At 31.5% G+C, this 27659-nt stretch overlaps 1 protein-coding gene and 2 long non-coding RNA genes across 13 annotated transcripts in view; 1 reads left to right on the top strand and 2 right to left on the bottom strand.

The window, feature by feature from the left end:
• The window catches only part of LOC145330046 (uncharacterized), a 50581-nt gene that overhangs the window by 19186 nt on the left and 3736 nt on the right, over positions 1-27659 (bottom strand). Inside the window, exons 8-19 of one of the 7 annotated variants that reach the window (XM_080174581.1) lie at positions 23515-23622; positions 23318-23411; positions 23170-23258; positions 22934-23044; positions 22785-22874; positions 21914-21943; positions 21540-21569; positions 21166-21195; positions 20793-20822; positions 20294-20337; positions 19897-19944; positions 18669-18716 (exon numbers count right to left, since the gene is read on the bottom strand). In XM_080174581.1, coding sequence (XP_080030707.1) covers positions 18669-18716; positions 19897-19944; positions 20294-20337; positions 20793-20822; positions 21166-21195; positions 21540-21569; positions 21914-21943; positions 22785-22874; positions 22934-23044; positions 23170-23258; positions 23318-23411; positions 23515-23622 — 752 coding nt within the window. The remainder of the gene's footprint in view (positions 1-18668; positions 18717-19896; positions 19945-20293; positions 20338-20792; positions 20823-21165; positions 21196-21539; positions 21570-21913; positions 21944-22784; positions 22875-22933; positions 23045-23169; positions 23259-23317; positions 23412-23514; positions 23623-27659) is intronic. The other 6 variants (XM_080174582.1, XM_080174583.1, XM_080174586.1 and 3 more) reach the window with 6 other exon arrangements.
• LOC145330047 (uncharacterized) lies at positions 334-6920 on the top strand. 3 transcript variants are annotated; one of them, XR_013883223.1, is made up of 5 exons: positions 334-558; positions 940-1009; positions 2112-2173; positions 5552-5669; positions 6144-6730. It is a non-coding gene; the product is annotated as an uncharacterized LOC145330047 (long non-coding RNA). The 3 variants fall into 3 exon arrangements; XR_013883224.1 differs by lacking the exons at positions 334-558; positions 940-1009 and adding an exon at positions 1178-1202 and having other exon boundaries at positions 6144-6722; XR_013883222.1 differs by lacking the exons at positions 334-558; positions 940-1009; positions 5552-5669 and adding an exon at positions 1157-1202 and having other exon boundaries at positions 6144-6920.
• Positions 7439-17453, bottom strand: LOC145330044 (uncharacterized). 3 transcript variants are annotated; one of them, XR_013883219.1, is made up of 4 exons: positions 17368-17453; positions 12069-12130; positions 9826-10951; positions 7439-8077 (listed from the first exon to the last, which is right to left on the bottom strand). It is a non-coding gene; the product is annotated as an uncharacterized LOC145330044 (long non-coding RNA). The 3 variants fall into 3 exon arrangements; XR_013883220.1 differs by having other exon boundaries at positions 9847-10951; XR_013883221.1 differs by having other exon boundaries at positions 12069-12127; positions 17368-17433.

The following is a 27659-nucleotide window of genomic DNA, read 5'->3' as shown; positions in this document are numbered from 1 at the left end:
TTAGTTTTTTTTGGGGTTTTTAAAAATATTTTTTATAGCGGATTGGGTAATTTTTACAACAGCAGAAGCATTTTTAATTTTAATTGCTTTTTTTCTTCCTTTCTTTTCATTTGTACACTCTACTATGCCCTTGATTGGGTATAACGAATAAAAAATATTTATGAAAGTAAATTAAATTGGTTTAAAAATTTGGTTCAGCTATAAAATCTGCATTTTTGTTAACGAAACAAGCCGGATGGATAATTATAAGGATTTTTGGACAATTTCTTCATTGTAATAATTTATCGTCTTCTCCCTGAAAAAAATTTGGGGGGTTTAAAAAATACGAGAATTTTTGTTACCAGAAAATCGCCATTTTATATGGTTTCTGGATAAATAATTTTGTACATTAATTTCCCCTTTATTCTTGTTTTTAGTCTCTAAATTTCTGGGGGGGAAAAAGTGTTAGAGAATAAACGGAAATAAATCAAAAATCAAATGTTATTGCTGTCTATGTAGAACTAGGTTTGTGTGTCTGAACTCTGAGCTGATTATTCGAAATATTTAATTAGTTACTAGGTAATCTTTCTTACTTTTTTACGTTTTTTTTACATATTGGCTGAAAAATTTAGGGCACTGTTATTTAATTGTTTTTAAACTAGTTGTCTAAATTTTTTTATCAATTATACTAATCTAGAGCAGGGTAATCTTATTTCGATTTCTCATATCAAGAGATAAGGAGATGGGATAAAGGGGGTGGGTGGTTGGGGTGCACAGTTTTATTTTAACCCGCTGCCTTAGTTTCATTTATTAAAGAACATGAAAATCTGGTGTAATAAAATCTGCTGGATTATAACTGATTCATAGCACAAAGTCTTCAATTAATTTCTAAAATATGGGGCGGGGGTTCATTGCTCATTAAGCACTTTGAGGGAAACAACCTAAACTCGTATTTTTTAGGTACATTCTGTATTCGGACTAGAAAGTGTTTCTGGTGAAAAGATCTCTGTTTATTAACTTCTATAAAGAGGTAAGAAAACCTGGATGACATCCTTAAGTAGCGAATCACAAAATAATGAAAGATGGACAAACGGACAAAGTGAGATATATACCTAGCAGATTTTTAGTGATTATAAATCAAAATTATTTTTAGAAAATCACAAAACCTTTCAGATTTATTTGTATTATATCGACAGATCAACGAAACAAGTAAAATGCTCCTGGTATGAAAAATATTCACAAAAAAATATTAAATAGCAACAGAGAATAGTTTCCCCCAAAAGCCCTGGGGCAGACAGACAGACAGTGAATTGTGTGAACGAGTTTCTTTCATGGATCTAAAGGATAAGACAATGGCCGATAAATTGATGTACATATCCAATGATGACACACAAAATTACCCCTTCTTTAGATTAAAATTCCTGGTTGAAACGTTTAAACACTTAACTTAATAAACCAACCAAGTAAAATTAAGTATAGTCCTAAAGTTGCTAAGCCAACAATTAAGAAAATGTTATAATAAATCATTGGGGACTAGTATAATAAACAGCCCTTAATGCCCCCTTTTAGTTTGTTTGCTTCAGACAACAACTAAGAAGCTATAACAAGGATGACAACATCCATAAAAGCGAAGCTCTGAAACGATAAGGATAAACGTACATTAACACTGAATAATTAGAATATAAATGAATAAGAGTCAACGCAAAATTGGGAGTAAATTTGTTGAAAAACTTCTTGATACAGGATAATGTTTATGGACATAATTACATTTTTAGGCCTTATTGAGTTGCTTTGCTTATTATATTTTACTTTATTGTCCCAGGAATCAGTATACCAAAATTCAGAACAATCAGATAATTAGATCACATAAATATTTGTGAAGAAGTAAAAATCAACATGTTTAAAATGGACGTACGGACATTCTGGTAATGATTATAGAGTTGCTGCGTTTTCTAAATCATACCTAACTACTACAGGAATCACCATGCAAAGTTTGAAATCGATACACCAATTCTAGCATGCCTAAATTAACAAAAAAGCTATCCATCTCGGACGAACAGACAGACGTACGGTCGGACCCTAATTTTAGAAAGCTTCGCTTTTAAAAATTAAAGATATTTTTGATGTTTAAGGCTTGGGAGAGTGTATCACCTGCTCTCAAGAAACTGGAGGTTGTCGTCAAAATGAGAATAAGGTAGGTGAATAATGTTCCAGTATGGCTTCGAAACTGATTAATATCCGTTGGATTAGAACCGGTTCTCAGCCATAATGAAAAATCATATTATAGCATCGTATTACAAACACTATTTACCACAAATGTTAAAATATAAATCATAAAATCAATATCAGTTTTGTCAGCCTGGGCTAATTGGTTTTAATCTTATAATCTTACATTTTAATATCTGCAATAAGCTGTCTATAATACGATTTGATAAATAACTATTCCTCAATCTTAACCAAATATTATCATTTCTTTGGATTAAAAATACTGGTTGAAAAGTTTGGACTAACATTTTCTATATTTCAACTTTTTCAAATTTTATTTACTGAGCAGGATCTTTGAATGCCATAGCCGTGGCCGAAGTCATGGCCGTAGTTGCAGCCGAAGCCACGGCCAGTGCTGCCAATAAAAACATGGATTTTTAAATGTTTGAAGTTTTACGTATTATTATTATTTTTTTCTTCATATTTTTACTTAGAATTCAAAAAGTAGTTGTGATTTAAAGATCGCATATAGCCTTGGCCACGCGTAGCCAATTTGATTTAAAGCACAGATAAGGAATCTCGACCACAAAGATTTTTTTATCCAATCTTGACAAGTGAGGTATTTTTGGAAAGAGGAATATACATAGAAAACGCCTATGTAAATTAGAAAATCCGCAGAAATCATATTTGCAAGTTATTTGCAAAAATCTGCAATGTTAATTTGCAAAATTAATTTCATGCCCTAAATGACTGATTTAGAAAAAAATCTTCTTATGAAATGTGTTTATCTATAAGTTTAGAACATACTTAAGGCAAAAAAAAATTCTTTAGTGTTACTTTTTTCACCTTATATATGAAAAAAGCAGTTTCTCACAATTTATGATAAAAAAAGGTAAAGGAACAAAAGGTATTTTTTTTCTTGATGTAAACACAATAATTGGCATAAAATCTATCATCCTAAATGTAAAAATCAGATATAGACTCCTTTTTAGAGCAAATATAGTGCAAAAAGTAATCAAGACACTTTTGCAAAGTATGAAAATCTAAAGAAAATAGTTCTTTTTGATTTTGATATACATATCAGATAAATGTATATAAAATTAGTGATCAAAAACTATAAAACAAGTTATAACTTTTTTCAACCCTATCATTGATTAAAATGCACTTTTAGGTTTACTCATTACCAAAGTTGCACATAAAAACTCTTTTTATTAAGTTATTAAACAAAATAAATTCAAATCAACAATTAGGCGTTTTTTATAATGCAGTAGACCATTTTGTAGTTGTTTTTTTGGCATTTATTTTGTTTAATTACTTCATAAAAAGAGTTTTTATGCACTGCTTCAGTAATTCTTAAAGGGCGAATATAGGTTTGATATAATATGAGCTTATTTCAAAGGTGCCATTATATAGATTATAAATAACTTAAAGATATTGACATATCTAATTGTATAAGTCTGTTTATAGCTTAAAACCTTTCTAACTCAAGATAATATTATGTAATAAGTGTGGTTCCCTAAGAACTCAATTACCCTAGCATCACACAAGGCTTCGTAGCAAGGTTGAATTAAAAAGCTTTCGTTAAAGGATAGTCGTAATAACGTGGAAACCAATTAATCAGGGGTAAATATACCCATCTTCTACCTTAATACAAATTATATAAAGTAAAATATTTAAAAGTTTAAAAAAACATCAAATAATGTAAAAAGTAAAAAAAAAATAATTGATAAAATTTTCTTGGAGGAAGAATGATTTCAAATCCCTGTTTTTTTAAGGTTCGTGTGTGTGTGTGTTAAAATTGCGTACATCAGGGTTTTTATATTTTCCAGAATCAACCAATGATCTTTGTACAGAAAATAAACTTTAAGACGTATTATTTACCCTAGTCAAAACTTTTACGCAAATTATTTCTACGCTTTTTAAAAATTGAATTAAAGAGTATATAATCTAAAATAATAAACATTTAAATTATCATTTAAGATGCGTGCCATTGTAATAGTCAATCAAACTTAAGCAAAATAGTCAAAAAAAAGTCTTGTAAAGGGCTAAAATAAACCGTTTGTCGTCAATCTCATTTATCATATGTTCAATTGAAACAGAAAATTGCAAAATCTACTTAAGGATTTTTTTGAATTTTTAAATTTGGCATAGATATTCTAAAAGTATGAAATGGCACCTTTCATATAAGCTCATATCATATCGAACCTATATTCGCCCTTTAAACCTAAAAGTGCAATTTAATCAATGACAGTGTTGAAAAAACTTATAACATGTTTTATAGTTTTTGATCACTAATTTTATATACATTTATCTGATATGTATTTCAAAAGCAAAAAGAACTATTTTCTTTAGATTTTCATACTTTGCAAAAATGTCTTGGTTACTTTTTGCACTATATTGACTCTAAAAAGGATTCTATATCTGATTTTTACATTTAGGATGATATATTTTATGCTAATTATTGTGTTTACATCAAGAAAAAACATATTTTTTGTTCCTATACCTTTTTTTATCATAAAATGTGAGAAACTACTTTTTTCATATATAAGGTGAAAAAAGTAACACTAAAGAATTTTTTTTTTGCCTTAAGTATGTTCTAAACTTATAGATAAACACATTTCATAAAAAGATTTTTTCTAAATCAGTCATTTAGGGCATGAAATTAATTTTGCAAATTAACATTGCAGATTTTTGCAAATAACTTGCAAATATGATTTTTGCAGATTTTCTAATTTACATAGGCGTTTTCTATGTATATTCCTCTTTCCAAAAATACCTCACTTGTCAAGATTGGATAAAAATTTCTTTGTGGTCGAGATTCCATAACTGTGAAAGGTCGCTATAGGGTTTGTGGCTGTACCTCTGGCAGCGGCAACAACAACGGCTACACATTTAAATTCAGCTCTGGTGTCCCTCAAATTGTCTACCAAAAAAATCTATTTTGATTGGATTAAAATAGGGTGTGTTAGTTTTTTTGTCACTATAAGATATGTAATGTTATGCTGTAATGGCTGTAGCCCAACAGTGTTATGGACCTTGAAGGGTTATTGAAAATTTATGGAATATAACTAAAACCACCATTTTTTCAACAAAAAAAAAGGTGGGGGGGAGTAGTAAGCTCTGTAGGTAATTTGTACAATATAAAACCATAAAAAAATCCAGGAGGGGGGGGCGGGGGGGGGGTGACAAAAATGCACATTTTGGAAAATTTTCCTAATTCGTAAAACTACTATTTAAGATTTCTTTGTGGTCTAAAAACAAGAATGCTAATATCCATGATTCCATATGTACCAAGCACAAAAAAAACATGTAAAAAACAATATGGAGCACAAATGTTCTTTTTATACATGTTCATCAATTGTTTTAGAAAGACGTTGAGATGGTGAGATGAAATTAACAAGCTGTATAAATGCTACCTCGACACCCCATGGCCACCTAGCCAGAGATGCCAAGTACCTCCATCAGTATTGCCAAGAATGAACCAGGTAAATGAAATTTCGCTATGAGTGTCAACATACACAATTACACGTAAAAGGTTAAGTTATATACAAAATTAGCTGGCAGAAAACTCAGAAATGAAAATATATCCAAGGTTCCTAAGGGATGAGACAATTGACAATATTATTGTAAACCCTATAATAAAAATGAAATTGCTCTTCTGTTCATAAAGAGAGGGTAGGTTTCTTGTAAAATCCGTAAAGGTGTGTGTTTTAAGGCTTAAAAATAGTAGTAGAACGATAATATTCACTAAATATGTGTATTTCTTATTGAAAAGAACTACCTATAGACAATTTTTTTTTTAAAGTTAACATAAATTTTATCATTCTACTACTGTTTTTAACTTATAACATATACCTAACCTTTACGGATTTTATAAGAAACCTATCCCTCTCTTTGTTGATGAAAAAAAAATTACACACTGATAGTTTGTAAAACCCAATAAATATCTTTACTTTCAGGAACACAAATCGTGGAATCATCATTCAACCATCTACAAAGCCAGAACAGTTTTGGCAAAAAGAAGATAATTATTTAAAGATTGATTTCAGTTCTATTTATAATTCTCGTCTATTGTCCTTTATTCCTGTGATTTATGATAAAGTACGATATTTTTTTATTTGGTATTACATAATATAAACATAATTATTATTTAACCATGTATAGCATCGTATTAAAGACAATTTGCCACAAATACTAAGATAAAAATCAGAGAATTAAAACCAGTTTTGTTTGCTTAAGCCTTAAGTCTTCATTTAAATATCCGGAAATCTGTATATTAAATTCTAAATTGAAAAGTATTTTTTTTATGTTATACATTATTAATAAAAATAAATAAACAATAAACTTAGTAATATTTTAATTATAACGTGGCGACTCTACAATCATTATATCTCTAAGTCTGTTAACAATTGCAATAATTATGTGATACTTGCGGCTGGCTATGATAATGATATATATATGATAGTTTAAAAGTTACTCTGAAATTTACTTTGTCTAAAATCAATATCATTACTATACTAATACATATTTACCAAAGATCGCATAATATAATATAAGTATATCTAAAGTAGTAAGTAAATTTGTTGCAAACCTGTTTAAATACGTACTTTTTTAGGACTTTAATATAGAGTAGTTGCTTTGGTTATAACATAGTGCCTTATCATCTTACTTGGAATCAAAGGGAGTTATCAAAAAAGTAAAAATCTGCATGTTTTAATGGACGTACGGTCTTTCTGGTAAAGATTATACATAAAGTTTTTGTTAAGCTTTCTAAATATCATTAAAATCGATATGCCAATTGAATTAGTGTCAAGAGCTAACCTCTCTGGGCGTATGTACAGACAGACAATCCTAATTATAGAAAAGCTTAGCTTTCAAATTAAAAACAACGTTATCAACATCCATTAATAGCGAAGTCAAAAATCCCGAAAACTTTAAATAAAACGTTTTATGCATTTTTAAGCATGACTGATGGGCAAAATTTATAAAGATTAAATGTTAATATGTCATTGGAATTAAAACCACTGACTGTGGCTCAACACAGCACATCCGCTCGTCGTCGGGAAGGTGATAGATTCGAATTTCGTTCCGACTTTGCGTCATAACTCAAGACGCTAAAAATGGTTCATACTGCTGCCATGTCAGGTGCGCGACATAAATATTTAGAGAAGGGGGAATGCCTTGGCCCAAAAAACAGGCGCAACTTACTACCATATACAGTTAGGACTTCTCAGACAAAGGTCGTGCAATCAAAGGGTTGGTTGTCTGATGGGCAAATGGACGCTTTTCACCGCAATCACAGGGCCTAGGTCTGACAACCATATCCATAAAAAAATCACACTGTTACAGAAACAATGACTAATTGTCAAGGGCCTATGCTCCCCCTGTGGAGTGAAAATGGCTTGTCACTGTTTTTTTTAAGTCATAGGAATCTAAAATTTTAGCTGACTTGAATACAGACAAAGTGAATTAGGTATAGTGTAGCCTCGCTTTTAAAAATGACAAATATTTAATGGAACAAATTATAAGTTTTAATAATATTTATTTATGTAAAAAAAATCAGACTGAGGTGAAAAAAATAAAAAAAACATAGGTATTGAAAATCTGATTATAGTACCTACAATGAATTTTTACAGCTTTTAAAGTTTTATCACAATGACAAATAGTAGGTACAAATTACTATTATGAGGTATTTTATAACATACAGAGTTATATCACAAAAAAACAATGAATAAAAAATCTATCTTCAACTAAAAAGGCAAAAAGGAACTCAATAAAAACTGAAGAAATGGCGTCGGAACCGCTGCTCCCGCCGAAAAAAGCAGTTTCACAACGAATTTGTAATTACAATTTTTTTGCCAAATTAGACAATTTTTAATCATCCGAGACCAAACTAAATGTCAAATGCAAATATTAACCCTTAATGGTGGGGGGGGGGGGGGCTCCGGTTTTTTTATCTCATTTTCTGTTTGTGAAAGATCAAGAGCCTGAATTGCGTGACTTTTAAAGTATGGGAATAACACATAACTGCAGGGGTGTATATTCTGCAAAAGATTTATTTTTTTCCCCCGGCAGCAAATTTTTAAACATTTTTCCCCTCCTAGTTTTTTTTTCCAGCAGGGAAGGAAATAAAATGGTAAAAATATTTACAAAACTCTTTATTTTATTCCTATTATACCCCCTCACACATTTTCTTTCAGTTTTTTTCACCAAAAAGGTGAGAAAAATGGAAACAAATGCTTCCAGTTCTCTTAATTTTTACGTTCTTTCCCCTAACCACATACTTTTTATTCCCCCCCCCCCTCAGCAGGGTCAAATTTGAAAATATACACCCCTGCATAACTGAGAGTTGGAATTTTTTAAATATCTCTATCCTGGCGGGCACAGGATGCCAGCAAACCTGGCAGGGTCATCCAGGTAAAGAGCTAAAATATCTTTTTGACTTTAACAAAGCATTTTATCTTACCAAAATACTTAAATATCCCCTAGTAGTACATCCTCATATAAAATACAGGTGTTCAAGTCAATTTCAGGTTCCAGGTATGATCCTGCAGGTCTTCAGAAATCTTTAAAAGGCTCCTGTGGCCGCAATTTTTGACTTAGAGACTTCAAATTTTAAACTTAAGGTTAAGTCTACATAATGTATTAAAATTTTATAAAGATCCGCCGCCGTTTTCCCGCCGACTGCGGCGGCTGGCAGCTGCCAAGTAGAGCTGCGGCCGCTGAAAATTATATTTTGATATTTCTAATATAAAATTTGGGGGGAGGCGGGTGTGACACTTTTTGAAACCAAAAGTAAAACGTGCATGATCTCAGCCCATAAAAGAGATATAACTCTAAAATTCAGCACAGCAGTTGCTTTTGTGGAGAACAATATGGAACTGTGAAGAAACGGCGGCGGAACCGCCGTTTCCTGCCAAATTTTTTTTTCTTGCTAAATTAGACAGTTCTCAATCATCTGAGATAAACTTCTTTTCTCATAAAAATTTCCCTTATATTTTCATGTGACACTTATAATATTTCAAACATGTCAATATTTTAAAAAATTTAAAGTGTAAAATCTTACAAGTGTCAAGTAAAAATATAAGCAAAATTTTTTGAAAACAAAGTTTATCTTAGATGATTGAAAACTGTCTATTATAGTGAGAAAAGGCAAAAATAATTCGGCGGGAAACGGCGGTTTTCGGTTTGAGCGGCATTTCCGCCGCCGTTTCTTCACAGTTTCATATTGTTCACCACAAAAGTAACTGCTGTGTAGAATTTTAGAGCTGTAACTCTTTTATTGGCTGAGATCATGCACGTTTTACTTTTGATTTCAAAAAGTGACACATTCGCCTCCCCCCCTTTACACAAAGATAAACAGTGTCTGCCAAAAATTGTTCTTCTAGCTTAAAAAATAAGAAATTTACAGTCGTTTAAAATTTTTAAGTAAAAAGGACATAAACAAAGGTTGTTAAATAAAAGGGTGAAGGAAGCGAAAATTGACTTTGACTTGCTTAAGGTCGAAAATTCATTATCAAACAGGGGACTTGCACAAAAAATTTAGCCCTCTTACAATAATAGGAATTGAGATAATAGGAGGGGGGCGTTGAACCCCCCCGCCCCCCCCCCGACCGATTAAGGTGCGGCAAGGGGCCCAACTGTTAAGGGTTAAAATATCACCGCATCGTATTATACAGTTTTATGGAGAGAAAAATCTGCGTGCTAAACGCACAAATCCGAGAAACACTGATAATGTCTCGCATTGTTATATAAACAGCTTTCCTCGGATATAAAATGTAAAGTTATAAGATTAATACCAGTTTTTTTATTTGTAGAAAACTGTATATAATACGATGCTAGGCATAATTTTGTGGTATAGCTGAGAACCGGTTCTAATCCACCGGATTTTAATAGGTTTTGAATGAAAACGAGAAAATAAATTATTCTGATTTTGGCAATTTCGTCTGGCATATTATTTTATTTTAAGGAATAATTTTTGTGTTGGTATCTTTTTTTAATAAAATGTTCAAAATTATCCTTTTTTAAAAGTGTTTCCTGCTGATATGTGACAAATGAAGTGAAAACTAGGCTAGTTTAGTAAGGCTAGATAAATATTTTTAAAGCTATTGACAGAGTAAATACTATATTAAATACTAAATTAATACAGAGTACATAATAAATTATAAGGTCGGTTAGTTTAATTTGACGTAGTCACAAAGCCTTTTAAGCAGGGCTCTGCAGCCGCGCGTCAGTTGCAACTAAGCCCTAAATCTAAACCTGTTTGTATGCTTGAAAAACTTTTTCTTAAAGATAGATTGCCATATTTCGGTCAGGTTTAGACTAACAGCTTATTTTTAAAAATCGTAAAAGGTTTAGGTATTTTTTTAGGCTTACAGGCGGCTGATGAACAGCTGCCGATCCATGCTTTAAAGAACACAAATATGGATGGCCTTTTATTGATTGATCCCAAGTCTCAAAATAGATAAAATAAAACGATGAGCTTAGTTTTAACATCAAGTCATCAAAACATCCAACCTTAATTCAAAACTATCTATAAAAAGTTATCTTTTAGGAATATAGCAGAACTTAATTACCTACTTAATTTGAAATATGAAATAGAATAATGTCTGAACTATGAAAATTAAGTATTTTGATATTCTTTTATTATTGCAAAATAAGTTAATAAGGATAATTAGGTTCTATAGAATTAACATTTTTTGTTTGTATCAGTATCTTTTTTCCAACGTTTCCAGAGGCCAGGCTGTCGTCGCTTACTTTCCGGCTTCTAAAATAACAAGAACTATTAATCACAACGAAAGAAAAAACATTTATTAGCGTAAAATATTTCAACTGATTCCCCCCCCCCCCCCCCCCCCGGTGTAATAGTGTACATTGTACAAGCTGTGTATATTTTCTCCACCTAGATGAATTTCTGTACCCCAATCCCTCTCTCCCAAAGGGGGACAAAGCAAAAACGAAAGCAAGTGATTTTAAGAACCTACCAGCAGTGATGCTTTTTTTTTTAGTGTTTGCACAAAAATTTTACCTCGGCGGCAAATTTTTTTAGGGGGGTAATTACCTCGCCAAAAGATAATAGGGGGGTATTAATCCTCCCCCCCCCACCCATCAGAATTCAAGTAAATTTTACCCCAAGGTTAAAAATGTTTTGGGTGTAAAAAAAATTGCGGGACATTTTAAACCCCCCCCCCCCCCAAAAAAAAAAGCTTGGACGCCCTTGCTTGTCCCTGTTCTAGAAAGCTTTTATGAATTTTGTATTCAGTTACTTTTCTTAATTGGTTGGTTTCAACTATAATGTCCAAACTTTCATACGATAACTCTAATCTAGAGAAGGGGGAATTCTATTTTAAATTAGGGATGAACATTAAGGGGGGAGGCGGATGTGCCACTTTTTGAAACCAATAGTAAAACGTGCATGATCTCGGCCCATAAAAGAGTTACAGCTCTAAAATTCTGCACAGCAGTTGCTTTTGTGGTGAACAATATGGAACTGTGACGAAACGGCGGCGAAACCGCCGCTCCCGCCAAAAACCGCCGTTTCCCAACAAATAGACAATTTTCAATCATGTGAGATAAACTTTTATTTTCATAAGAATTTCGCTTATATTTTCACTTGACACTTTTCGCCGTTTCTTCACAGTTCGATATTGTTCTCCACAAAAGCAACTGTTGTGCCGAATTTTAGAGTTATAACTCTTTTATAGGCTGAGATCATGTGCGTTTTACTTTAGGTTTCAAAAAGTGGCACATCCGCCTCCCCCCTTTGTTGTTTATTCTCTTTTCCTTAAAAATATGTGTGTTACAGATTAAATGAATGTACACGAAACAACGTGTAGAGAACCCCGAAATTTAGAATAGCTACGCTGCTCATAATAATAATTAACCTGTGTTGAATGAAAGAATATTCTTCAGTGCAGTGATACTAAATAAACATCCTTCACCACTACTGAAAAAATAAATAAGGGGGGGGGGCGTAATGACATAAGCTCTTAAACCGTGAGCAAAATGGTCTAAATATTGAGCTAGACCCTTCAAACTTGGTATATAAGCCTAGTCCTATAGGTATTACATCTAAATGGCAAAAAAATCCAAAAAATTTTATTTTTAGGTTAGGTTAGGTAAGAAAAACCCTGCGGAAATGGGGTTTTTAGGCTTTTTTGGTCTATTTTGATGTGGAAACTTGCCTTAAATTGTTTTTTCTTAGGGTTTTAACTTAAATACACTGTATCTATTCATATGGACATTATTTAAGATGATTCAGCAAGTCGGGGACCGACCCGAGGGGGCTAGGTGGGTGGCCCGCAGGGGTTAAGTTCATTTTTCCCAATATATTTGTTGTGATACATCAAATTATAGGTTTTTAGGTCAAGGAACTCAAATTCAGAGCTAAAATGAGCATTAGACTAATCTGAAGCTAGCCCCAGCGGGCTAGGTTGGTGGCCCGCAGGGGTTAAGTGCATTTTTTCTAATATATATCTTGTTATATATCAAACTATAGGTTTTTTAGGTCAAGAAACTCAAATTCTGAGCGAAAATTAGCATTAGACTGACCTGAAGCTAACCCCCCCGGGCTAGGTTGGTTTTCTGCAGGGCTTAAGAGCATTTACCTAACCTAACCTAGAAACTTACTTATATTTTTACAGGTTTTTTCTTAAAACTCTGTCTATTAATGAAGACTTTATTTAAGATAATCCAGCAAGTCGGGGACCGACCCCAGCGGGCTAGGTGGGTGGCCCGCAGGGGTTAAGTGCATTTTCCCCAATATATATGATGTGATACATCAAATGATATGTTTTTTAGGTCAAAGAACTCAAATTCAGAGCTAAAATAAGCATTAGAATAATCTGAAGCTAACCCCAGCGGGCTAGCTGGGTTGCCCACAGGGCTTAAGTGCATTTTACCTAAGCTAACCTAGAAACTTACATTTATTATTTTTTTTAGGTTTTTTTCTAGAATAAACTGTCCATTCATGAGGACCTTATTTCAGATGATTCAGCAAGTCGAAGACCGACCCCAGCGGGCTAGGTGGATGGCCTGCAGGGGTTAAGTGCATTTTCCCCAATATATATGTTGTGATAATCCAATTATATGTTTTTAGTTGACTCAAATTCAGAGCTGATATAAGCATTAGACTAATCTGAAGCTAACCACAGCGGGCTAGATAGGTAGCCCACAGGGCTTAAGTGCATTTTACCTAACCTAACCTAGAAACTTACATTTAATATTTTTTTTTAGGTTTTTTTTCAAATAAACTGTCCATTCATGAGGACCTTATTTCAGATGATCCAGCAAGTCGAAGACCGACCCCAGCGGGCTAGGTGGGTGTCCCTCAGGGGTTAAATGCATTTTTTTTAAAGTATGTGTTGTCATACATCCAACTATAGGTTTTTAAGGTTAAGAAACTCAAATTTATAGCTAATAAGAGCATCAGACTAATCTGAAGCTAGTCCCAGCGGGCTAGGTGGGTTGCCTGCAAGTCTTAAGTGCATTTTACCTAACCTAACCTAGAACCTTACTTGTTTTTTTATGGTTTTTTTCTGGAATAAACTGTGTCTATTTATTAGAACATTATTTAAGATTAAAGACCCCAGCAGGCTAGGTGCGTGGCCCGCAGGGGTTAAGTGCATTTTTAGTTGTCATACATAAAATTATAGTTTTTTTAGGTCCAGAAATTCAAAGGGGTAGTTTCACGAAATGCATTTGAACTTAATTTAGTGAACTGCATAGTTTTTCCTGGTTAATTTGTTAAACTACATTTATATGGCATATATTTGAAAGAATTTCAATTTTGATAGTACCTACAATGTTAGCGGTGGAAGAATTTAATATGCTAATAGTATACAATTTTTTAATTTAATGTATACCACATACCACGAAAAAACTAGAATCAGGTTGCTATTGTGTTTTTTTTAGCTCCAAATTGACTTTAAAAACCTATAGTTTGATGTATAACAACACATAATTTGGAAAATTTACCCCTGCAGGCCACCCACCTAATCCGCGGGGGTTAGCCTTAGGTCAGTCTAATGCTTAAAATAGCTCTGAATTTGAGTTTCTTGACATAAAAAACCTATAATTTGATGTATGACAACACATACTTTAGAAAAAATGCACTACACCCCTGTGGGCCACCCACCTAGCCCGCTGGGGTCGGTCCCCAACTTGCTGGATTATCTAAATTAATGTCCTCATTAATAGACACAGTTTGTTCAAGGAAAAAACCAAAAAGAATAAGTAAGTATCTAGGTTAGGTTAGGTAAAATGCACATAAGCCCTGTGGAAAATCTACCTAGCCCGCAGGGGTTAGCTTCAGGTAAGTCTTATGCCAATTTTAGCTCTGAATTTGAGTTTCTTGACCTTAAAAACCTTCATTTTGATATATAACAAGATCTATATTGGAAATAATGCATTTAACCCCTGCGGGCCACCAACCTAGCCCGCTGGGGCTAGTTTCAGATTAGTCTTATGCTAATTCTAGCTCTGAATTTGGGTTAACTGACCTAAAAAACTTATAATTTGATGTATCGTAACATATATATTGGGAAAAATGCACTTAACCCCTGCGGGCCACCCACCTAGCCCGCTGGGGTCGGTCCCCGACTTGCTGGATCATCTTAAATAAAGTCTTCATTAATAGACACAGTTTATTCAAGAAAAAAACCTGTAAAAATATAAGTAAGTTTCTAGGTTAGGTTAGGTAAATGCTCTTAAGCCCTGCAGAAGACCAACTTAGCCCGGGGGGGTTAGCTTCAGGTCAGTCTAATGCTAATTTTCGCTCAGAATTTGAGTTTCTTGACCTAAAAAACCTATAGTTTGATATATAACAAGATATATATTAGAAAAAATGCACTTAACCCCTGCGGGCCACCAACCTAGCCCGCTGGGGCTAGCTTCAGATTAGTCTAATGCTCATTTTAGCTCTGAATTTGAGTTCCTTGACCTAAAAACCTATAATTTGATGTATCACAACAAATATATTGGGAAAAATGAACTTAACCCCTGCGGGCCACCCACCTAGCCCCCTCGGGTCGGTCCCCGACTTGCTGAATCATCTTAAATAATGTCCATATGAATAGATACAGTGTATTTAAGTTAAGACCCTAAGAAAAAACAATTTAAGGCAAGTTTCCACATCAAAATAGACCAAAAAAAGCCTAAAAACCCCATTTCCGCAGGGTTTTCCTTACCTAACCTAACCTATAAATAAAATTTTTTGGATTTTTTTGCCATTTAGATGTAATACCTATAGGACTAAGCTTATATACCAAGTTTGAAGGGTCTAGCTCAATATTTAGACCATTTTGCTCACGGTTTAAGAGCTTATGTCATTACGCCCCCCCCCCCTTATAGTTTTTATCATATTCAATCGTAATGATTAATATCCAGCAAATTAAAACTGGTTCTCATCCATAAGAAAAAAATGATGAATAGCATTGTATCATATCCAGTTTAATAGCCCGTGTATTCGGCATCTTGGGGCTAAATAAACATGTTTTTATCTTATAATTGTACATTTTATATCCGCAGAAAGCAGTTTATAATACGATGTAAGAAATGACTATTATCGCGTCGCGTATTATAGACAGCTTAACGCGGATATCAAAATGAAAATTAATAAGATATATACACATTTTTTTTTAGTTATGAGGGGCCGGAAGCCCAGGTACCTAAATAAAACTGTTAAACTAAATTAAGTTTAAGATTTTTATTTTAATGTACGTGGAAAATTATCTGTGAAATGATGCTAAACATGATTTTTTCAGTATGACTGAGAATCGGTTCTAATCCAGCGGTTTTAAAACCAAACTACTGGAATAAAAACAATTTTGCATTGGACATAGGATTATCTAGGTATCAATAAACTTTTTTAACAAGGATGACAACATCCATAAAGGGAAGCTCTGAAACGGTAGGACAAACGGACATTAACACTTGTATAATGTCAGAACTGAATAATCAGAATGCGAATGTATAAGAGTAAAAGCAAAATTGTAAGTAAATTTGTTGAAAAACTGCTTGATACAGGATATTGATTATGGACATACTTACATTTTTAGGACTTGATTATAGAGTTGCTTTGCTTTTAATATTATACTTTGTTGTCCCAGGAATCAGTATACCAAAAATCAGACCAATCGAATGATTTGGTCACATACAAAGGGGGGGGGGGGGGGGCGAAAAAGACACTTTTTGAAACCATAACTAAAAGTCAAAGGAACTCAACTAAAAAAAAAGTGTTCCAGGTCTGACATTTTGCATGGCAGTTGCTCTATAGGGGTACAATATGGAACTGTGAAGAAACGGCGGTGCAACTGCTGAGAAAAGGCAAACAAAATTTCGGCGGGAAACGGCGGTTTTCGGCGGTTGCGCCGCCGTTTCTTCACAGTTCCATATTTTACCCCTATAAAGCAACTGCCATGCAAAATCTCAGACCTGTAACTCTTTTTTTAGTTGAGTTCCTTTGTTGACTTTTAGTTTTGGTTTCAAAAAGTGTCACTTTCGCCCCCCCCCCCCCCCTTTTTTTGTTAAAAATGTAAAAAAATCATCATGTTTAAAATGGAAGTATGGACATTCTGGTAATGATTATGGAGTTGCTACGCTTTCTAACTCGTACCTAACTACTACATGAATCACCATGCAAAATTTGAAATCAATAGGACAATTCTAACATGCCTAAATTAACGAAAAAAGCTATTTAAAAAAGTAAAAAAATCAACATGTTTAAAATGGACGTACGGACATTCTGGTAATGATTATAGAGTTGCTACGCTTTCTAACTCGTACCTAACTACTAAAGGAATCACCATGCAAAATTTGAAATCGATAGGACAATTCTAACATGTCTAAATTAACGAAAAAAGCTATCCGTGACGGACGGATGTACGGACGGACGGACCGACCCTAATTATAGAAAAGCTTCGTTTTTAAAAACCAGTGGACACGCCTTAGTATCTAGAGGGATCAATAAAACATCTGATATGAACATAATTCATTGGTTTATAACGAATAATTGTGTCTGTCTGTCGATAATGTTAGATGGTTGCCAATTTAATTTTTTTTATAAGTGCTTGAGATTTTCTTATATGAGTGTAAATAATACATTTAATTAGGTTATTGAGAAGTCGTAGTAATACCCGTACGTACTAGTTTAGTATATATGTATAAAATCAAATTTTAACATACCTCAGCACAATATCAGCAAGCAAATAAATCTTCTATTATTCAAACTTCCTCCCTCATTTTAACAGATTTCTGCAATTGATTGGACTTATTTTACAAATAAATAGGTTAAGTTAATTGATTTTAGAAAATCTATATGCCCAAGTCCTCGAGCATGTAGAAGATGGGTGATAGTTAAATAGCCTAAAACAATCACCAGACCTAGATTTAAATACAGCCTAAAACCATATGGAACCTTTATTAAAATCTCCTAAAATCGAGGGATCTTAAAGGATAAATAGCCGATCAATTGATGTATTTACAAAGTTGAAAAGCCAAGGATTAAGTTTATATTTACAGCAAATTATGACAATAAATAATTTTTAACTATTAGACAGTGCAAATAAGCAATATTTCTTCACAATGCAAACAGTCGATAATCACACACACACACTTACGTAATAATAATAACAATAATAATAGTGAGTGTGACTCAAAACAAACTTCCTTACGCAAAGGCGACATTTGAAAAATATTACCAAGCAGACAACAATTTTTTAAGGATTATTCTATCTCGATTTTTTTTTCTATAATATTAAATTTTTCAATGCAATTAATTTTTTTAGAAAAAATATTATTTGCATCTAACAGAGTACATTATTTTTGTATGCTATGCATATAAAGTGAATTATTAAAATTCTTCCATAAGCGACAATTTTACCACAAAATAAATAATAGATCGGCTAGGGTAAAAATTACCCAATCCACTATAAAAATTATTTTTTAAAATCCCCAAAAAAACTAACTTGGGGGCCTAATTAAAATTTTGGCCCTGCAGTCTTATTCTAAATGTGGCAAAGTATATTTTTGACCCCCCATTCAAAAATGCTTTAAAAACAGTTTAAGTTTTGATTAAACCGAGATTTAAAAAATCAATTTTTAAAAAAATTACTCAACAGAATTTAAAAAGTAAGGTGTCAAATTAAAGATCTTACTACTTTTGTTCATACTGGTATTTTTTTTCTTTTATTTTGTTGCGTTTTAGTACCTTAAAACCAACTTAATTATTTTTTTAAAAAACTTAAATTACTTCAAAAATAAGAGGTCTACAAAAAAACCGATTGCATATCTGAATTCTCTGGAAAATTTTACATCTACTACTTACTAAAAGCACCGGCTAGCTATAAAAATAAAAATTAAGACACCTTCTTTAATAGATAAAAAGAAAATAATAAAAAAAGGAAAGCCCTAAAGGTTAGCTGGTTAGTAACGAATTATGTGCTTCACTACTTAAGAATGTTTTGTTCCTTGCTTTAAAATCTTACCATCTGGATTGAATCCAGGAGGATAAACATTTTCATCATCACTTGCAACTGAAAATAATTTTTTTGTATTCAAAGTATTTGATAATTTTAATAAATAGAAAGTTATTTTTTTGGAGGGGGGTTTGCCAGGATCAATTGAATGATAATTCTTTTATATTCAAAGTATGATTGCTTATTGTAATAGAAATACAAGAAGCATAGTCTGAACCCTTTTTTTCGTGAATCTGACAAAGGAAATCCTCCAGCATACAAAACACCTTAAAATTTTTGAGTATATAATTTCTAGAAAGCAAACTTTATATTAAATAAATCAACTATTCATAGCTGACTTATTAAAGGATTTGTAATATGATTTACACTATACTAGAAAATAAATTTTTACATAATATAATTTACGTGAGAAAAGCTATATCTTAAGAAATGCGACTATTTACCACTGACTCTTTATATGAACAAAATAAAAAAATTATGCCCTTTCTTCTTACAGATATGTGTACAGTGTACACACAGTACAACGCTAGATCCTGTTGAAAACGTAACGAACATACTGTTGTATTTCTATTTGTTGTTATTTTATTTTTATATAATTTATTTCATTATAAACATGAAACAAACTATGAATTTATGTATTTTAAATGTTTATAATAGATACAAATTAGGAATTAAAGAATATAAATCATGTACATTTGAAGTAATAGATATTATTTTTTTGTTTTAATGGAAACTCAAGAAAAAAGTATGATTTTGTCAGCTTAAATTCATAAAGAGATTTTTATTATTTTATAACGATTGCAATAGATAAAGCATATTTATTATTAATGCACAGATAAAACATAGATGTGAAACAACAATATGAAGGCAGTACTTCATGTGATGGACATGATTTGAGTAAAAGTTGAAAGAACAGCTCTAAATAACTATAATGTTGAAAACTAGAAAATTTCAGTTTAATTCAACCAATGACAAGTATTTAATGTTTTGCCAGCCTCCTGCAGTATTAGACATTATCTCTCTTGAGTAATCTCTCTACTCTTATTGTAAGTATTTGATAATTTTAAGAGATAAAGAGTATTGTTTTTTAGAAGGGTTTGGCAGGAACAATTTTATGACCAGCAGGTGTTCTCAAAGAAGTAAAGCCCTAATGGATATCTAATTAGTAACATCGTAAACATATGAATTATGTGCTTCACTACTTAAGAATGTTTTGTTCCTTGCTTTAAAATCTTACCATCTGGATTGAATCCAGGAGGATAAACATTTTCATCATCACTTGCAACTGAAAATAATTCTTCTTTATTCAAAGTATAATTTCTTATTGTAAGTATTTGATAATTTTAATAGATAAATTGATAATTAAAAAGATAAAAAGGGGGGTTTGACATGAACAATTACATGGCCAGCAGGTATAAAATAAAGCCCTTATGGCTGAGTGGTTAGTAAGATCTTTACACATAATTTTATGTTTTGCTATAGATTTCATATTCAAGTAAAATGACTGTAACATATACATATGTCTATAATTGATCTCTTATTATGTCAAGAGAGTAAAAATCATGGTCTAATGTAACAGAAGATCTTTTCATTGAACACATGGAAGACATGTTCTCAAAACCTTAGCAACCTACCCGTAAGTGGATTGTTTTCAGGCGACTGTTCAGATTCAGCTATTCTAAATGATCAACATTATTAGCATTTGTTTTAAGCCTAGTTCACAAAGGACATAGGTCAACCTCTGGAAATTTTAGGTCGACCTAAAGAAGCTTTAGGTTGACCAATTTTATAAAGGCATTTGTTAGTTGTACTTGTTTAGGTTGACCTACAGAATAAATTGATAGACCTCTAAAAGTTGTTTATGAACTGGGTATTAATGTCCTCATATGAATCTAAGACAACTATAAAAATTCAAGAGCTCAAAATACTCTTTTTTGTAATGGATAAACAGGCATGGGCTTGAAAACTGACTTTAAACTTATAATGTTTAAATGTTCGTGGAAAACTGGATATACTATGATGCTTTACATAATTTTTTTGTATGGCTGAGAACCGGTTCAAATCCACCAGATATTTAACGGTTTTGAATGAAAATGTAAAGTAAATTATATTTGAACTTTATTTAAATCTTACCTTATGTCAATATCATCACTTGTTACTTCACTGAAATTCAAAACAATAGTTATATTCCAATCAATTTCTTTTATTTAGATATTGAAATATTTGTAATATGTTTAGAAATCTAAGTAACACATTATAAAGCTTACAATAAATGTCAAACTATATACAGCATGAACCCCAAAAAAATCGATTAAAGGGTGTCTGCATGGGCATAAAAACTGGCTTTAATCTTATAATGTTTTAATGTTCTTGGAAAACTGGATATACTATGATGCTGTACATAATTTTTTTGTGTGGCTGAGAACCGGTTCAAATCCACCAGATATTTAACGGTTTTAAATGAAAATGTAAAGTAAATTATATTTGAACTTTATTTAAATCTTACCTTATGTCAATATCATCACTTGTTACTTCACTAAAATTCAAAACAATAGTTATATTTCAATCAATTTCTTTTATTTAGATATTGAAATATTTGTAATATGTTTAGAAATCTAAGTAACACATTATAAAGCTTACAATAAATGTCAAACTATATACAGCATGAACCCCAAAGAAATCGATTAAAGGGTGTCTGCATGGGCATAAAAACTGGCTTTAATCTTATAATGTTTTAATGTTCTTGGAAAACTGGATATAATATGATGCTATACATATTTTTTTGTATGGCTGAGAACCGGTTCTAATCCAACAGATATTTAACAATTTTTGAATGAAAATGATAAAGTAAATTATATTTAAACTTTATTTAAATCTTACCTTATGTCAATATCATCACTTGTTACTTCACTGAAATTCAAAACAATAGTTATATTTCAATCAATTTCTTTTATTTAGATATTGAAATATTTGTAATATGTTTAGAAATCTAAGTAACACATTATAAAGCTTACAATAAATGTCAAACTATATACAACATGAACCCCAAAGAAATCGATTAAAGGGTGTCTGCATGGGCATAAAAACTGGCTTTAATCTTATAATGTTTTAATGTTCTTGGAAAACTGGATATAATATGATGCTATACATATTTTTTTGTATGGCTGAGAACCAGTTCTAATCCAACAGATATTTAACAATTTTTGAATGAAAATGATAAAGTAAATTATATTTGAACTTTATTTAAATCTTACCTTATGTCAATATCATCACTTGTTACTTCACTGAAATTCAAAACAATAGTTATATTTCAATCAATTTCTTTTATTTAAATATTTGTATTATGTTTAAAAATGTAAGTAACATATTATAAATCTTACAATAAATGTCAAACTATATACAGCATGAACCCTAAAAATGTTTTCAAATGGAGCTTATATTTTCTGTATAGGTTTCCACAGCAATATATAATAAAATATTTTTTTCTACATCATTTAACATTGAAGGTTTTTGGAGCCATAGTTTTGAAAAAGGTGACTAAGGAAAAAGTAGCTTTTTAACAATTTTTTAAAAATATTATAGTGCCATATGATTTAACTCTAAAAATTTAAATATTTTTATAAAACAATATGTTTTCACAAATTTTTTTTTCACGAAGAGCACTTTTTTCACTTCTTATAAAAGTAATTTTAGAAACATGTATAAAGTAAAAATTTCCTTTTCCAAATATGTAAAAATAGCAGATAAATAGTATATAATAGTAGAAATCCTACACTTTTAAATTTGTTTAAATAAGATAAAAAACAAAAAATTACAGCTATATCTGTTATTAAACCCTAACAATCTAAACTGTTTAATTTAATAATCTATATTTAATTGAAATCAAAAGAACACACTATAATTACATACTTTTTAAAGATATTGAATAAGTAAGTTTAAGTAACAGTTTAACTTACAGTTTTTAACCTACTAGCCCAGTTTCCACTGTTTATTGATGTATACAAAATCTTATTGTGTGGAAATGGATAGAGAAATATTACACATGCACATTTTAATAATGTATTAAGAAATAAGGCTGTAAATGTAAAGCCTTAAAACAACTTTTTAAGTTTCATGCTGTATTACCATGTTCCATTTTCAATGGATGTTTTTTCAGGAAATGAAAATCTTGTAATTCTTTTACCAGCAGCTTCCAATTCATCCAAGCTTGAAAATCTGTAAATAAATTTTTTATATCAGTATTCTTTAGCTTTACAATTATTATAGATAATTACCTTCCACAATCAAAATTTTCTTGTTGAATATAGGTATAGCTATTTCCAATAGGATCAGTTTGTTCTTCGGTATTCTCAGGACTTAAAAAGCCACAAACACCACAACTTTCTCTATTCAAATGTGAAATTGAATTAACAGAGATAAATTATTTTGAAAATCAAAATCATAAAATATCTTAAAATTAACCATTGAAATTGCATTTGGAAACTATTTACTTCACCTAGTAAAATAATACCTGCAAGTAATTCCCATAAAGAAAGGCCTCAGATCACAATACTGATTTCTAGCCCACTCATTACACTTTGGATGTTCATCAACACAACCCTGTTTTATTCAAAAATAAGAATATATAATTGGTATTCTATTAATTAAAATGCTTTTACTTTTTTGCCACACCAGCCACAGGACTCTTGACATGCCAAGGACATGAAATTGAACATATCAAAGCTGCACACTGATGGATCACTCTTCAATGTCCTGTCATTAGAAACAGAGATTTATAGAAAAAATACTAAAATTAAACTATTTTTACAAACTTAATTTTAAACTTTTAGACACTTTATTGTAATGAAAACTTTACCCAGTTTCAAAATTCGTATCTAATCTACAGGCCCCTTGCTCCGCCCATACAGAACACATTGTAGTTTTATCCTCACAGGGCCTTGGCTTTCCAGATATATCAGGAAATCTTGGAAATAATTTTTAAAGTTTAGTATATTCAAATTATTAAAGGGCAAATGTAGGTTGAATATTATATTAGCCCAAAGAAAATGTGCCATTCCATAGATTATAAATAACTTAAATATATTGACATATTCAATTGTATTAGTCTGGTTATAGCTTAAAACCTGGATAACTCGACATAATTATGTGTAAAAAGTGTGGTTCCCTAAGAACTCCAAACAACCTAGCATCACACAAGGCTTCGTCAGAAGATTGAATTAAAAAGCTTTCGTTCATTGATTGTCGTAGTACAGAGGAAACCAGTAAACAATGGTAATACCTAGTATTATTTCTTCCTTAACAATATTCCCCAGCAAAAAAAGTATATGAATTTTATTTTTTTTTTAAACTTTGGCTGGAGAAATTTTATTACATGTAAGCATGAAAAATATATGGTAAAATTGTTAAAATTAATTTTACGGGAACAAAAGTAATAGGTAAACATTGTTTTTTTTCTGAAATTTTTTCTAGAGAATGTTTTGTATCCGATGAGTGTGTGTTTGTGTGTGTGTTGACACATCGTCCATAGGGCAAATATTTCATCATTAATTAATCTAAGATCTTAGTAGAGAAAATAAATTTAAAACTTTAATATTTATCCTCATGGCACATTCAAAAGCAAAATGTTTTGACACTATTTAAAATTTGAATAAAATAGTATATAATTTGAAGAAACAAAGATGACAACATCCATAAGTAGCGAAGCACAAAAAATTGTGGATAGGACTACGTAAAAGTAGATTTAAAGTATATTTATTAAAATCAAGAATAGATTTATTGGGGTAAATAAACACGAAACCTTATTTTATTTTGTATGATGACGATGGTCAAAGTAGATTACATAAAAGATGCTCATAAAAATGGAGAAAAAAAATTTTAATACTGATATCCCAAAAAAGTTTGAAAATTGGACCAAAAACACCAAAGATATGGGAAAATATAGCATATAAAAATAGCCAAAAACCTGAAAAAAGGCAGTCTGACCGCCATGGTTGTTTTCTTAAAACGACAGAAAATCAAATTTTTATATCCTTAACTTTAAAAGTTTGGAAAATCGGACCATATACATCAGAGATAAGGCAAATACTTGAAAAATTTAAAAATAGCCAAAAACCTGCAAATAGGCAGTCTGGCCGTCATGGTTGTTTTCTTTAAACTTAAAACTATAACTGAAAGATTTTGAAAATCGGACCATAAACACTGAAAATATGGAGAAAAATGTGAAAAATATAAAAATAGCCTAAAACCTGCTAAAAAGCGGTCCTACCGCTATTGATGTTTTATACTTAATTGTGCTCCTTAATGATGGGAATGTTTCAAAAAATTTCAGGATTCCATCTTTTATAGGAGCTGTTTGTCTCAGAAAAATATTAAAATAGCCAAAAACCTGCTAAAAAGGGGTCTGACCGACATGTGTTATACTTATTTATGCTCCATATTAATAGAAATGTTGAATTTCAGCTTTCTATCTTTTATAGAAGCCGAGAAAATCACGTTTCCCCAACTTTGTCTCAGACAGACGGACGGACATTTCGAATTATAGAGTAGCTTCGCTACTAATAAACATTTGAATTATCATTTAAGATGTGTGCCAATGTAATAACCAATTAAACATAAGAAAAATAATCAAAAATCATATCGGCGTTGATGATATCATCACAAAGAGAGGGGAAAGTAGTAGGGGAATGGTAGATTACGTTTTTTAGAGGGTCAAAACCTAAATCATAGATTATATTTCTGCTTCTATAAAAATGGATTCAACTCCCTAACTGTCATAGATTAACCCTTTACAGTCAAGCCCCTTGCCGCACCTTAATTATCTCAGTTCCTATTAGAGCTAGAGGGCTAAAATTTTTTGTGCAAGTCCCCTGTTTGATAATGAATTTCCGACCTTTTATAAGTCTAAGTCAATTTTCGCTTCCTTCACCCTTTTATTTAACAACCTTTGTTTTTAGGTCTTTTTTTACTTAATAATTTCAAACGGCTGTAATTTTCTTACTTTTGAAGCTAGAAGAACAATTTTTTTCCAGAAAATGTTTATTTTTATGTAAATTTTACATTAGAAATATCAAAGTATAAATTTCAGCGACCGCAGCTGTACTTAGCGGGAAAACGGCGGTGGATCTTTATGAAATTTTAAGACTTTATGTAGACATGTAAAAAAGCTTAAGTTTAAAATTTGAAGTCTCTAAGTCAAAAATTGCGGCCAGAGGAGCCTTTTAAAGATTTCTGGAGACCTGGAGGATCAGGACCTGCAGGTTTGCTGGCATCCTATGCCCGCCAGGATGGAGATATTCAAAAAATTTTAACTCTCAGTTATGTGTCATACCCATACTTAAAAAGTCATGCAGTTTGGGCTCTTTATCTTTCACACACAGAAAATGATATAGAAAAAACCGGAAGGGGGGGGGGGGGCGTTCAACGCCCCCCCCCCCCGACCGTTAAGGGTTAAGGAAGTTTTTACAGATCATTAGGTTTTTTTTTATTTTGGAGTAAAATTCTCAGATTTTAGAGTGTTTTGCTTCATCTATTATACAAAGCAGAATGATGTCCGTCCGTCCAATCGTCTGTCCGTCTGTCCCTTAAGATCTCGGTAACCACTGAGGCGATCAGATTCTACTCTTCAGGGAATATATCTACTGGTCTTGTGGGGGTTTTAGGCTATTTTCTTGGGGGGTGGGACACCCCCAACCCCCCCAAAAACAAAAAATCCCCCACCAATTTTTAAGAATAAATTATTTAAAATAGTGGTTGAGCGGGGGCATCTCCAGGTAATAAAAGATGTAATTATACCTCTTGGGCGAAGCCACTAGTAATATTATAATCTAGTATAAATTAGGTCTTTTGATTTCATCTATCAAAATTCATTAAAAAATAATTCTTAACAATATATCATTGAATTAATATGTTTATGATCTATTACCCATTTAAAACACATAAGATTTAGCTGTAAAGGGTTTAAAATGTAAGATGTAAATAAAATCTTTTAAAAATAAATCATGATTTCATTCTTTTCATTTTAATTTTTAAAAATTATTAAACTATTTTGGTAATAAGTCTTTTTGTTAAAACACTCTTTCTGAAATCATCATTTGTATGTTAATTCATTGATATATCATAAAGAATTATATTTTTAATGAATTTTGATAGATGAAATCAAAAGAACTAATTTTACTCTATACTAGAATACAATATTTATGAAGCAAAACACTCTAAACACTAAGAATTTTACCCTAAAATAAAAAACCTTATGATCTGCCAAAACTTTCTCAATCTGTAGTAAGAAATAATCTTTAAAGAACCCTGCAAGAAATACACCGCTGTAACTGCTGAAAGACTGCCACAAGTAGACCCAATACCCAAAATTTAAAGCCTTCAGCTTCAATAACAAAAAAGTTCTAGACATTTCAAAATTACATTTTATGTGCATTGAAAATTTTGAAAGATTTCCATTGCTCATAATAGAAAATACAGTATAAAATTACGTTGCCTAGACACTAAATTATAACCTTATCTTTGTAAGAAACTTATGTTGCCCGGTAACTGGTTATTTTTTTACATTAAAAACACCACTTTTCATAGTCAAAATCTTTGAAAAAATTCAGTGTAATTTGCATTTGTAAAATCATAGTGGAAACAAATGAAACTAATACAATCTTAGCTATGATTGGTTGTTTAGATTATTCAGCCCTCTGTTTGGCTGGAAATACTACAATACTCCTGGTACATCATAAGTTAAACTGTATTTTTTGTGATGATTTTCAAAAAGGGGTATTTTTATTCTAAAAATATAATTAGATACTAGAAACCTAAATTTATGGCGAAAATAAGCTTATAATTTTGTTTAATTTCAAAATCTTTAACATAAGCAATGAAAATTTTCATTGTACATAAGATGTCATTTTTAAATGCCTACAACTTTTTTGCTATTAAAGCTGAAGGCTTCAAATTTGGTGTATAGGATCTACTTGTGGCAATCTTTCAGCAGTTAGATCAGTGTAT

This window comes from Acartia tonsa, chromosome 10 (assembly GCF_053477335.1).
Source record: "Acartia tonsa isolate MP-2025a chromosome 10, ASM5347733v1, whole genome shotgun sequence".
NCBI classification, from domain to species: Eukaryota; Metazoa; Arthropoda; class Copepoda; order Calanoida; family Acartiidae; genus Acartia; species Acartia tonsa.
Note: the sequence above shows the minus strand (reverse complement) of the source record. Positions and strands in the feature narration are given on the sequence as shown.